This window comes from Nicotiana tomentosiformis, chromosome 1, assembly GCF_000390325.3.
Source record: "Nicotiana tomentosiformis chromosome 1, ASM39032v3, whole genome shotgun sequence".
Taxonomy (NCBI): Eukaryota; Viridiplantae; Streptophyta; class Magnoliopsida; order Solanales; family Solanaceae; genus Nicotiana; species Nicotiana tomentosiformis.
This window is the reverse complement of record NC_090812.1, coordinates 156,043,242-156,056,131: the sequence shown is the minus strand read 5'-3', so window position 1 is coordinate 156,056,131 and position 12,890 is coordinate 156,043,242. Positions and strand designations below refer to the sequence as shown.

At 42.3% G+C, this 12,890-nt stretch overlaps 1 protein-coding gene across 1 annotated transcript; it reads left to right on the top strand.

The window, feature by feature from the left end:
- Positions 1-321: 321 nt before the first annotated feature.
- LOC108949085 (uncharacterized mitochondrial protein AtMg00860-like) lies at positions 322-687 on the top strand. The gene has a single exon (XM_018778720.2). The coding sequence runs from the start codon at positions 322-324 to the stop codon at positions 685-687; it is 366 nt and encodes a 121-aa protein (XP_018634236.2).
- The last annotated feature ends 12,203 nt before the right edge of the window (positions 688-12,890 follow it).

The window sequence follows — 12,890 nt, the reverse complement described above, 5'->3', positions numbered from 1 at the left end:
ATATAATGGATAACATTGGCCTTATAGGCCCGCATGTCACATGTATGAGTTTCTATATCAGGTTGGGTCATCTTATGTCTAGTATTCCCTCATGTTTTATTCTAGTTATATCATGACTGCCTTTCCGGATCATTACCTATGATAGTATGATACGAAATATATGTTATGTTGGTACTTGGTTGAGTAAGGTACCGGGTGCCCATCGCGGCCCATCGGTTTGGGTCGTGACATTCTTATGATAATTGTTTGAAGAATTTAAACAAGGTGTTGGCTCATTGTGAAGAAACAAATCTAGTACTGAATTGGGAAAAGTACCATTTTATGGTGCAGGAAGGCACCGCGTTGGGTCACAGAGTGTCTAGGAGCGGCATTGAAGTTGATAAGGTGAAGGTGGAGGCGGTTGAAAAATTACCTCCACCAATTTCTGTGAAGGGTGTCCGGAGTTTCTTGGGACACGCGGGGTTCTATCGGTGCTTTATCAAGGATTTTTCTAAAATTGCTACTCCTTTGTGCAGGTTGCTTGAAAAGGATGTAACTTTCAAGTTTGATGACGCATGCCTGAAGGCATTTGAAGAGCTCAAAAAGAAGTTGGTGGTTGCCACCATTATTGCGGCACCGGATTGGTCCTTACCATTTGAACTTATGTGTGATGCAAGTGACCAGGCTATTAGGGCAGTGCTAGGCTAGAGGAAGGACACGATATTTTATTCCATCTACTATGCGAGTAAGACTCTTTATGATGCACAACTGAATTACACCACCACGGAAAAAGAGTTGTTGGCCGTTGTGTGGGCCTTTGAGAAATTTTGGGTATACTTGGTGGGAACAAAAGTCATAGTCCATACCGATCATACAGAAATCAGGTATCTATTTACAAAAAAGAATCTAAGGCTAGATTAATGTGCTAGGTTTTGTTGTTGCGGGAATTTGATGTAGAAATACGAGATCGAAAGGGCACAGAGAACCAAGTAGCTGGCCATCTATCAAGGCTGGAAAATCATGACCACGTGGAGGAGGTATGTGCCCACAAGACATCATCTAACTTTGCAGCCCAATCCTTCCTATTCAAACTCACCATCACCGGCTCCCAACAGGTGCCTGATTTAACGTCACGGCACGACGCATGGTCTTGCTTACTCATTAGTGAGCACAACCTTGGTCTTCTCACGATCAATTATTCCTCCCCAACGCAAGTCGGAGTCAAATCCTCGGGGAGTTAGAATTGGGATTAGGTATATATTTAGTGTAATTATACAATATGCCTTAGATTACACTTCCACATTCTTGTTTGTTGTTTCTACTTCTACTTTAAACTATTGATTGCAATTATAAAACTAGGAGACAATATTTTTGGTTTTGGTTATTTTCCAAATGATAAAAGATCTAGGGTCGTGACTTCCACCTAGGTGGTTACCTAATGGGTTGAAAACTCTAGGACAAGCCTGATTGGTCGAGGTTGTAATATAGCAATCACACACAATTACCCACTCTATGCCTCTCGGTAGTTTGAGTGGTTTTGCCCAATTTGGCTTTCTCAAGTCCAAATGGGTATTGCACAAAACAAGTGAATAATTCTCAAGTCGGGTCTTACTATCTCTAGATTCAACCCTTTAATTGGGGCTATCAATCTCTTGAGTTCACCCCCAATTTCTTGTTAGCCAAGTTTTCCTAGACTTAGTCTCTCTGTCTCAAGTAGAGACTAAGTAAATTAGGCATGAATCAATGTTTGCAACCATTAATTTTTGAATTCAAGCTAGAACTAGGCTAAATATCACTAACCCAATCACAAACAAGTCCTAAATCGAACACCCATTACGTACCCACACTAGGGTTGGGCCACAACCCTAGCTATAAATTTAGCTACTCATAAAAAATGAAGAAATACAAGAAGAAATTAAGATAGAATGCATAATAATTGATTAGGGAAAGAAAATCTAATGTTTAGAAGCTAATCTAGTACAATATTACTCAAAACAGTAAAGAAAAATGGCTCAGGTGCTCTCCCAAAACAAAACTTACCCTAAAATGACAAAAGGTTCTATTTATACTAAGCTGAAAATATCTCACAAAAATGCTCCTGCGGAGGTTGTACGGCCGTATAATTATGTGTGCGGTTCGCACAACGAGACTTGGCTTGACAGGTTCCAGTTCTGCGGCCGCACTCCCTCAACTACTGTGGACCGCACATTTGTGAGTGCGGCCGCACAATTATAGTGTGGTCCACACTCTTTGATCTTAAGCTCTGGTTTGTGTGAGACTTCTGCGGACCGCATAAAAATGAGTGCGGCCAAGCTCTTGATTATGCGGCCGCACAAAAATGGTGCGGTCCTCATTTCTTCTTGAACTTGAAATCCATCTCTCTAATCTTTGACTTCTGCGGGAAGCATAATATTGAGTGCGGCCGCACTTGTCATTCTGCGGCCGAACAATTATGGTGCGGTCCGCACTCCTTCAACTTGCCCAAAACCAGCTCTCTGAATCTCCTCTACTGCGGCCGCACAATATTTGTGCGGTCCGCATACTCTGAAGAAAAACCGGCATGGCTCTTTCTTTGTTTTGGGGCCGCACAATGTATTGTGCGGTCTGCACTGTGGGCCTTTTGCCTTGTTTTGGTCCTTGTCTATTTTTGACTCCTTTATGAGTTGGTTTTGACTTCTTTGGCTCATTTTCCAATGTTCCTGTATAAAAGCACATTTTATTAGTTTTCGGAAATACCTTTAAGCATTTTTGAGCTAAAATGCAAGTAAAAGAGAGCAAATAAATGGTCAAAATCCCTACTTATTAACTCCCCCAAACTTAAGCTCTTGCTTGTCCTCAAGCAATTAAGGCAATTCCCACCTCCACTAGAAAAAGGGATATTTCAGCTGGCCTACGGTGAATCAATTATACATCAATTGGGACCAACAATTACCCATAATACATATGAATTATCAACAACGCAATAATTTAACTTTTTGAGTACCATAGTTCTAATGTGACACTAGAGAATCAAGAGTTGACTCTATTCATCGAGGACGCTCGCTCTTTCACGTAGGTCATTTTGGATCCCGAATTCCTCCTTCTCTACTCTCCATTAGCAAATCTCACTTTAGAATGTAACACTCGAATCAAGGATTGCGAAAAGTGCGCTTATCTCTCTCAAAAGAATGTCACAAGTCTGGCTCTAAGTACCATAAGCTTTCCCCTCATGTAAATCACCACTAATGTAAGCTCACTCAACCTGAGATCATGTAGGGCTTTTGCGGGATGTAATGAAGGCTTTAGGACCAAGGTAGGATTTGTTGGAATATAATGGTTTCATCTTTCCTCAAGCACTCCATTTTCTCTTTTTGGCTCATACTTTTTCGACTCTTTGAGTCATTTTCTTTTTCCTCGGGGGAACTAGAGAGACGTAACGTCACTCTTTCTTGATCATGACATTCATTTTTCTCCTTTTCTATTTACTCCATGCCTATCATCATTGTTTTCTTTGAATCTCTTCAACTTTCTACCTTATTCACTTTCTTTTTGGTATTTTTCTTTTTGTTCTTTCTTTCTTTTCTTTGCCTTCCCTTTTCTTTATTTCTTTCTTTTCTTTGTACCTTTTATCACTTCCAAACTCTTTGTCTCTCTCCCAAACTTATACTTTTGCCAATTGTTTCTCAAGAATGCTAAGGAAAGATCGGGTGCCAAGAGAGAGTCATTACCAAACGGATAAAGGCTTGTAACGTGGTTATTGAAAGAAAGAGGGCTTAGGCTCAAATGGGTTGACTAGGAATATCACATTGTTAGGCCATAGAAGATTTCAAATTTCAAATTGGACCAAGAAGAGCCTACAATCATTTCTCAAGCCAAGCTACACTTAGAATTTCGCCTAGAAAAACATTCAGGGCAAGTTTTAGACTATTAGCACGGGTACTTGGACTTGCAATTTAACACCTCACCTCTCACGTTGCTGGATTGCTAAAGAGAACGGAGTCGAGGGCCCACAATAACCCTAGTTGAGATTGAGAATCACAAATAGCTCGACCGAACCACTCGATGACTGCTTAAGTCAACACAAGAGTCAAAAGGTCACAACTAGACCTAATTTCTAACAACAATTTATTTTTAACCATTAGGTCGTGGGTAAATGTGTTGGTACCAAGTGAAGCATGTTAGAGACTCTTTTATTCATTACTACTATATTTGACTAAACATAAAAGAAAACGGACTCAATCTCTTAAGAAGGTTGTCACGCCATCCATCGTTGGGAAGAGCCACCCGGTTCACACAAAATCCACCTTTGGAAAGAACCGTGGCATTAAGAAAACCAAAGGCTTATTGATCACTCAAACATAGAAAGAAGATAACAAATCAAAAAGAAACTACTAAAGTAAATAAGAAGTTCTACTACTAAGAAAGAGAAAGTAAAGAAGCTACAAAATAAACTACGGAAAGCAAGATAAATGAATATACAAACCGAAGTAAAATGAATATATACAAACCAAAGTAAAATGAATATATACATCAAATGAAGGGGTAGAATATATACATACCAAAGAGAAAATAAAGATAAAGGAAAAAAATAGTATAAGAGTTATTACAGGCCACATGTCAATGTCAATCAATCAAAATAGACCACTCCCCGAATAAAAATAAGCATTGTCCTCAATGCTTAACAAAAATAAGAACAGGGAAGGGTAGAGAGTTAAGAGAACTCCCTATCTGGTCTCAGTCTGCATGGGTACGCATCACCCTCTGTCTCTTCTAGCTGTATCTCATCATCACCTGGCTGAGGGACAATAGGGTTGCTGAGCATCTGGATCATCTCCTCAGTAGTGTGGGCAGTTAACCGGCTCCTCAAACTGGACGGTTGCTGCCTCTGGTGCCTCGGGGACTGCTGGTGCTACCTCCATGAGTAAATCTAGTGGTAAATCTCCAGTAGTTGCAATTTTTGCAACCACTTTTCTCAACTTGTCCACTGACCTCTTTGATGCCTGAGACTTCCGCATCTTCTTTGTTTGCTTTCCCAACTCCTCAATGACCTCCCCATGTGCCACTAGAGTCTCCACAATGGTCTTCTGGTTGTCCAGAATCTTCTTCAATGTTTCATTCACTGACGGAGGTACCTGTGGTGTTGCTGGGGCTGTTGACTGTGCTGCAACAGCACTAGATATGTCAGACAGCTTTGAAGTAGCTGTTTGTATCCAGTTGTTGAGACTCGCCAATGTTTGGGAGACTCACTGCGCAGTCTGTGGATAAGTAGATGAAGCTGGCACTGATAATGGCACTGATAATGAAGCTGGTGGTCTAGAAGACGACAGTGGTGGCATGGCTACTGTCCTAGTGGAAGGATCGACTGTTGTGGAAGGCTCAGCAGCTGAATCAGTAACTACTACCGCTGGCTCCTCAGACTGGCCAGCAGAGGTAGTTGCCTTACCCTTGAACTTCGGATTGTCAGAACCCTGTAGGTGGTACCATGAGAAAGGCTTCTTAGCCTTTACCTTAGTATCATACTGCCTCGGCTCCACCTTTTGATCATTGAAGTTCTCTGTGAGGAAACTCGGTAAGAGTAGGATCTCTCATCCTTCTGGACCGCTAAAGTGATGTTGGTTGACATTATAGCACCCACATTGATCGGGTACCCAGCCATAATCGAAGCCACCAGGACTGCTCGAGGAAGTGGGAGGTTGTTCTCATTCAAGCACGGGTCAATGCAACTGCACACGAAAGTCTGCCACCATTTAGCTTCAAATTTTAGGGTGGCACGAACTATGGGAACCCCTGTTGTAAGCCACAGAGGTGTTGAACCTCGAATATCCAAAATCTCAGCTAGCCACGGGTGAGCTGCATCACCCATAACTAGCTTTTCCAAGTATTGGGCTGCCTCCACTTCTTCAAACCCCACATAAGAGTTAAAAGCACAAGAGTCGAATCGGATTTTCAGATTTCGCACTTTTGTCACCTTGGTACCCTTCTTAATGTGAGCCACATTGGTATAAAATTCTTTAACCAAGTGCTCATTTGTATCTAGGACGCTTTGAGTAAACCATTTCCATCATTTTCTCTCCTGGAACTGTCTGAGCACATTTGGGTTGTGCTTGTCCAAATCCTTCATCAAGAATTGTCGCTCAAGAATGAGTGTTCTCTGGGGCCACCACTCTCTGAATCTATTGAAAGAAGTCAAGCTGACAAATATGTCTTCCCACATATCTTTCTTCTTTGTCCTCTCAAGACCACCCACTTGAGTGTCTCCCCCTCTACCGTCATCTGGGGCGTCATCATTATCATCAACATTGGTTGGTGCACCTGGGACATGTGAGAAAGAGGGCTCAGAATCTTGGCTACCCTCTTCCGAACCTTCAGAAGAACTATCTTGGGAGGATGACTCATCAACCAAGTGGAATCTACCCGGGACTTGTTGTGGTTGGGCTTCCGGCTTTGCTTGCACAGAGTTGCCCTCAGAAGCTTCCCCATATGGGAGATACTCACTGGTCTTGGAGGGTTCAGGAACTTTGTTGGTCGTAGCCTTCTTGCTTATGGATCTTTGGATTTCTAATGGTAGGTTTATTTTGCCTCGACCTCGGCCTCGGGAGGGTTCTGCCATCCCTTTTGACATATCTCCCTTGCCACGTGATTTAACCATTGTATGCAATGCATAAGTATAAGAATCAGTTAGATTTGTAAACTATAGATGCATGTATAACACTTGTAGTAAAGAAGTCTCAGAAGGGGCAGTGCGGACCGCACAAAAATAAGTACGGCCACATACTGTCGAGCGCGGACCGCACAAAAGTGAGTGCGATCGCACAACCAAAAGTGCGGACCGTACAATTTTGAATGCGGACGCACAACCAAAAGTACAGATCGCACAATTTTGAGTGCGGCTGCACAACCCCAGGTTCAGAATACTAGAGTCTCTGATCATTCAGTAGTGCGTCCACACAAGTCCACTGCGGACCACACAATTTTGAGTGCGGCTACACAATTTCACTGCGGACCGTATATGTTTTTGAGTGCGGTCCGCACAATTCAAGCATACAGATACCTTAACTTAGAGACTGCGAACCGCACAAAAGTGTGTGCGGCCGCACAATTTAGATTAACACGACATTGTTTCACGATTCATACAAGTTTTGCAAGAGTTAGATACGGCCCTAACAATTAAGCATGATTAGCTATTTACCCAGGCCCCAATTAATAATTATGAAGCTACCCTCATGATTTTGAGCAAAGATGACTAGCTATTGATATTTTTAGGCATGAAATTAACCCTAGACTAAAGAAAAACACTAAGAGAAGATGAAAAATCTAAAGATGAAATGAACATACCAGTGATGGAGGATGTAGGTGAGAATCTAAGAGATGAAACGCTTGACGTTTGAGAATTTGTGGGGGATGCACTGTGTTTGCTTAGGGCTTGAAGGTTAAGAGAATGTAAAGTGTAAAAAGGTGAGGAAAGCCCAAATTATACTATGACTCGTCAGGCCCAGACCTAGCTGAGTGCGGCCGCACAATTTTGAGTGCAGTCCACACTCATTACCTATTCCTTCGAAGACATTTTGCGGACCGCACAAAAGTGAGTGCGGCAGCAGAATTTGTGCAGACCACACAATTTTGTGTGCGGCCGCACTTTGTTAAGGATTTTTGATAGGCCAAACTTCAGATAGCATGAAATTTTGATCTTTCAGTTGTGCGACCGCATGCAGAATTGTGCGGCCGCAGAGTGGTTGTGCGGTCCACATAATTTTGGTGCAGTACGCACTTTTTGTGACACTTAGCCAATTTTTCTTACACAATCCTTGCAATGCACACCCATTCCTGCATACACTTCAAAACCAGTTAGCACAAAACAACACCTATCTAACAAAGAAGAAAAGAAAAAGAAAAAGACACATGGGTTGCCTCCCAAAAAGCATCTAATTTAACGTCGCGGCATGACGCATATTACCAATCATTTGAAATGAAGAACTGCCACAATGTGGCCATCATCAACCTTGTCAAGATAATGTTTAACCTGGTGCCCATTGACTCTAAATACCTCATCATTCTCATTTTTCAAATCTAGAGCACCAAAGGGGGTTACATTCACCACTTCAAAGGGGCCACTCCATATTAACTTCAACTTGCCCGAAAACATCCGTAACCGGGAATTGAACAATAGCACAAGATCACCCTCTTGAAATTCCTTGTTGTGGATATACTTGTCATGGAGGTACTTCATCTTCTCCTTGTAAAGGGACGAGCTTGTGTAGGCATGATACTGGAATTCATCAAGCTCATTCAATTGTGACACCCTTAGATTTGCAGCGATATCCCATTCATGTTCAACTTCTTCAAATCCCACATGGCCTTATGCTCAAGCTCTACTGGAAGATGGCATGCCTCCCGAACACTAACCGATATGGAGACATCCCGATCGGTGTTTTGTAGGCCGTTCTATAAGCCCAAAGAGCATTATCAAGTTTTCTTGACCAATCCGTCTGGTTGGCATTGACTGTCTTTGACAAAATACTCTTTATCTCCCGGTTTGAGACTTCAACTTGTCCACTTGCTTGAGGATGGTAAGGGGTCGACACTTTGTGAGTAACACCATACTTTGTAAGTAAGGTGTCAAAAGCTTTGTTGCAAAAGTGCGATCCCTCATCACTAATAATGGCCCTTGGAGTACCAAACCTTGTGAAAATGTTCTTTTTCAAAAATGCCACCACACTTCTTGCTTTATTGTTAGGTAAAGCATTGGCCTCAACCCATTTAGATACATAATCCACCATAACTAGAATGTAGGTGTTCCCACAAGAGCTAACAAACGGACCCATAAAATCAATACCCCACACATCGAAAATATTTATCTCCAAAATGGTGGTGAGGGGCATATCATTTTTCTTAGAAATTCCACCCGCCCTTTGACATTCATCACAATGCTTTACGAGATCGCTAGCGTCCTTGTAAAGAGTAGGCCAATAGAATCCACAACTCAACACTTTTGTTGTCGTTCTAGATCCACCATGGTGACCACCATATGGCGAAGAGTGGCAAACCTCAAGAATTTCCATTTGTTCCTCCTCCGGTACACATCATCGAATCACACCATCGGTACAAATTAGGAAGAGATAAGGGTCATCCCAATAATAGTCAAGGAAATCCCGTTTGAGATTCTTCCTTCAGTTTGAAGAGAACTCATTCGGTACAATGCCACTCACAAGATAAACAGCAAAGTAGGTGAACCATTCCATCACGTCATAGAAATGGCTAGGAGTTGCTCGTCGGGAAATGAATTATTTATCTCAAGGCCATCATGTGGCCTCCCCTCCTCCTCCAACGAGACAAGTGGTCCGCCACTTGGTTTTCACTACCTTTGCGGTCTTGAATCTCTCGATCAAACTCTTGCAAAAGAAGCACCCACCGCATTAGTCTTGCTTTAGAATCTTTCTTGCTCATCAAATATCGAAGCGCCGCATGGTCGCTGTGAACAATCACCTTTGTACCCATCAAGTATGGGCGGAACTTTTCCATAGGAAACACAATAGCAAGGAGTTCTTTTTCGGTCACTGTGTAGTTGACTTGGGCATTATTCATGGTCTTACTAGCATAATAGACCGGATGGAAGATTTTGTTGATACACTTCCCCAAAACTGCTCCGACCGCCACATTACTAGCGTCACATATGAGCTCAAATGTCAAGCTCCAATCCGGTGCGGTGATAATAGGAGTAGTAGTCAACTTGAACTTGAGCAATTTGATTGCCTTCATACACTCCTCGTTGAAATGGAACTTGGCATCCTTCTCCAAAAGTTTACACAAGGGGTTCACCACATTAGAAAAGTCCTTGATGAATCGGTGATAGAACCCTACATGACCCAAGAAGCTCCTCACTCCCTTCACGGATGTAAGGGAGAGAGTTTGGAGATCACCTCAATTTTGGCCTTGTTGACCTTAATACCATGCTTTGAAATTTTATGGCCGGGGACTATGCCTTCATCGACCATGAAGTGACATTTCTCCCAATTCAACACCAAGTTTGTCTCCTCACATCTTGCCAAGACCTTATCCAAGTTGTTCAAGAAATCATTGAAGGAATTCCCAACCATAGAGAAATCATCCATAAAGACCTCAATACACCATTGAAAAGTTGTCGGTGCATTGCATAACCCAAATGGCATCCGCGAGAATGCGAAAGTATCATAGGGACAAGTGAAAGTAGTCTTTTCTTGGTACTCAAGAGCAATGAGAATTTGATTGTAGCTGGAATATCCATCAAGGAAATAATAAAAAACTCGTCCAGCCAACCTGTCAAGCATTTGATCAAGAAAAGGAAGAAGAAAATGATCTTTCCGAGTGACTTTGTTGAGCTTCCGATAGTCCATGCACACTCTCCACCCGATCACCGTTCTTGTAGGAATCAATTCATTCTTGTCATTGGTGACCACAATTATGCCCCTTTCTTTGGGACACATTGCACCGGAGAGGTCCACGAGCTGTCGGAGATGGGGTAAACTACCCCGTCATCCAACCACTTTATGATCTCCTTCTTTACTACATCTTGCATTGCTTCATTCAATCTTCTTTGATGCTCCACTGAGGGTTTGGCATCCTCCTCCAAAATAATCTTGTGCATGGAAAAGGCGGGGCTTATACCCCGAATATCCACCAATGTCCAGCCTATCGCTTTCTTCCTCTTTTGGAGCACCGCCAAAGTAGAATCTACCTGCACGTTAGTCAAGCAAGAGGAAAGAATAACAGGTAAAGTGGAACAAGGTCCAAGAAACTCATACCTGAGATGTGAAGGAAAAGGATTTAACTCCAAAGTTGGAGGATCCTCGATTGAGGGTTTTATTGGAGGAGTCTTCCGGTTCTCAAGATCTAAGGAAAATATTTGGGGTTCATAAGTATATGACCCTATTCCTTTCAAAGCATTGACACATTCCACAAAGCCTTCCTTCTCATCATCATCATGATTGAGCAACACATCTTCCAAGGTATCCTCAACATTCATCGCAGCACTAGCATCATCAACAATTACTTCGGTCACTAAATCCACGAATAAACAAACTTCGTTGCTATTTGGTTGCCTCATCGATTTTGCACACATGGAAAACCACATTTTCTTCACCCACCCGAAAAGTGAGCTCACTGGCTTCCACATCAACAAGATCCTTCCCCGTAGCAAGGAAAGGTCTACCCAAGATAATAGGCACCTCGTAGTCAACCTCATAATCAAGGATCACACAGTCCGCCGGGAGGATGAACTTATCAACACGAACTAACACATCATCAATAATACCCAATGGTCTCTTCATAGTCCGGTCCGCCATTTGCAACCTCATAGATGTGGGATTTGGTTGCCCAATTGCCAAAATTTTGAACACAGAGTAGGGCATCAAGTTGATACTTGCCCCCAAATCACATAAAGCTTTGGCAAAGTCGGCGCTCCCAAAAGTGCAAGGGATTGTGAAAGCACTCGGATATTCCAATTTTGGATCCATTGAGTGCACAATATCACTCACTTGATGTGGCATCTTGATAGTTTCACAATTCATCGACCTCTTCTTGGTGACCAAGTCCTTCATGAACTTTGCATAACCCGGCATTTGTTCCAATGCCTCAACCAATGGTACATTGATAGACAAACTGTTCATCATGTCAATAAACTTTTTGAATTGGTTCTCACTATTTTGCTTTGCAAGAGTTTGAGGGTATGGAGGAGGAGGCCTCGGTATTGGTGCCTTAGCCTTTGGCACTACCAGTTCCGGTATGTCAATCATGTGCTCCCTATACGGGTTCACCTCTTCTTGCGTCTTCTCCACATTTTCATCAATATCAATTCTCACTTCGTCATTAGCTTGAACCACGTTGATTGGAATTTCATCTTCTTGAACTACAACATCATCATCCACAATTCTTCTTGGATTTGAGGTGGTTGCATCTCCACTTTTTCCACTTCTCGTAGTCACGGTCATAGCATGTCCCGTATTATTCCCACCCTTTGAGTTCACCACTGTATTACTTGGTAGTACCCCTTTAGGATGAGTGTTCAATGTTTGTGAGATTTGGCCAAGTCGAACCTCCAAATTGCGGATTGAATTGTTATGGGAGGCTAATTGAGCATCGAAGTCGGAATTTTTCTCCATCATTTATTTGAACATATTTTCAATTCGTCTCATCTCATTGTTAGAAGAGCTCGGGCCTTGAGAAGGATAGGGAGGTGGATTGCTCGGTTGTTGGAACATCGGGGGCCTTTGAAAACCTGACCCCCGATTGTTGTTGTTGTTCCACCCTCCTTGATTACCTCCCCAATTGCTTTGATTGTTGCCACCCCAATTGCCTTGGTTTCCTTGATTATTCCAATTGCTTTGATTATTGTTATTTCCCCAATTGCCTTAATTGTTGTTGCCACCACTCCAATTGCCTTGGTGGCCTTGATTGTTCCAATTTCCTTGATTTCCTTGTGATCTCGATTGTTGTTGATTTTGAGCATTGTTTCTTTGACCTTGATAATTGTTGACGTATTGCACTTTTTATTCTTGCTCATTATACGAATCACCTTTGTCATACCTACTATCATCTTGCATGAATTATTCCGGACGGCTTTGCCCTTGTTGACCTTTTTGCCGTCTTTTGTTCATCATCATATTTACACCTTCCATCGCATTCACTTGTTTTGGCCCTTGAATTTATTGCAGTTGAGCTTTGGCCAATTGATTCATTATAGTGGTTAATTCTGCGATAGCTTGCCCATGATCATGTAGTTCCTTGTGTAGGTAAATGACATTGGGGTCACCTTGAGGAACATTTACTCTACTTTTCCATGCCAATAAGATATCCTCCATTTCATCTAAGATTTCGCAAGCTTCGGCATATGGTGTTGTCATGAAATTTCCACCGGCAAGTTGGTTGACCACGCATTGATTGGTAGTATTGATTCCCCT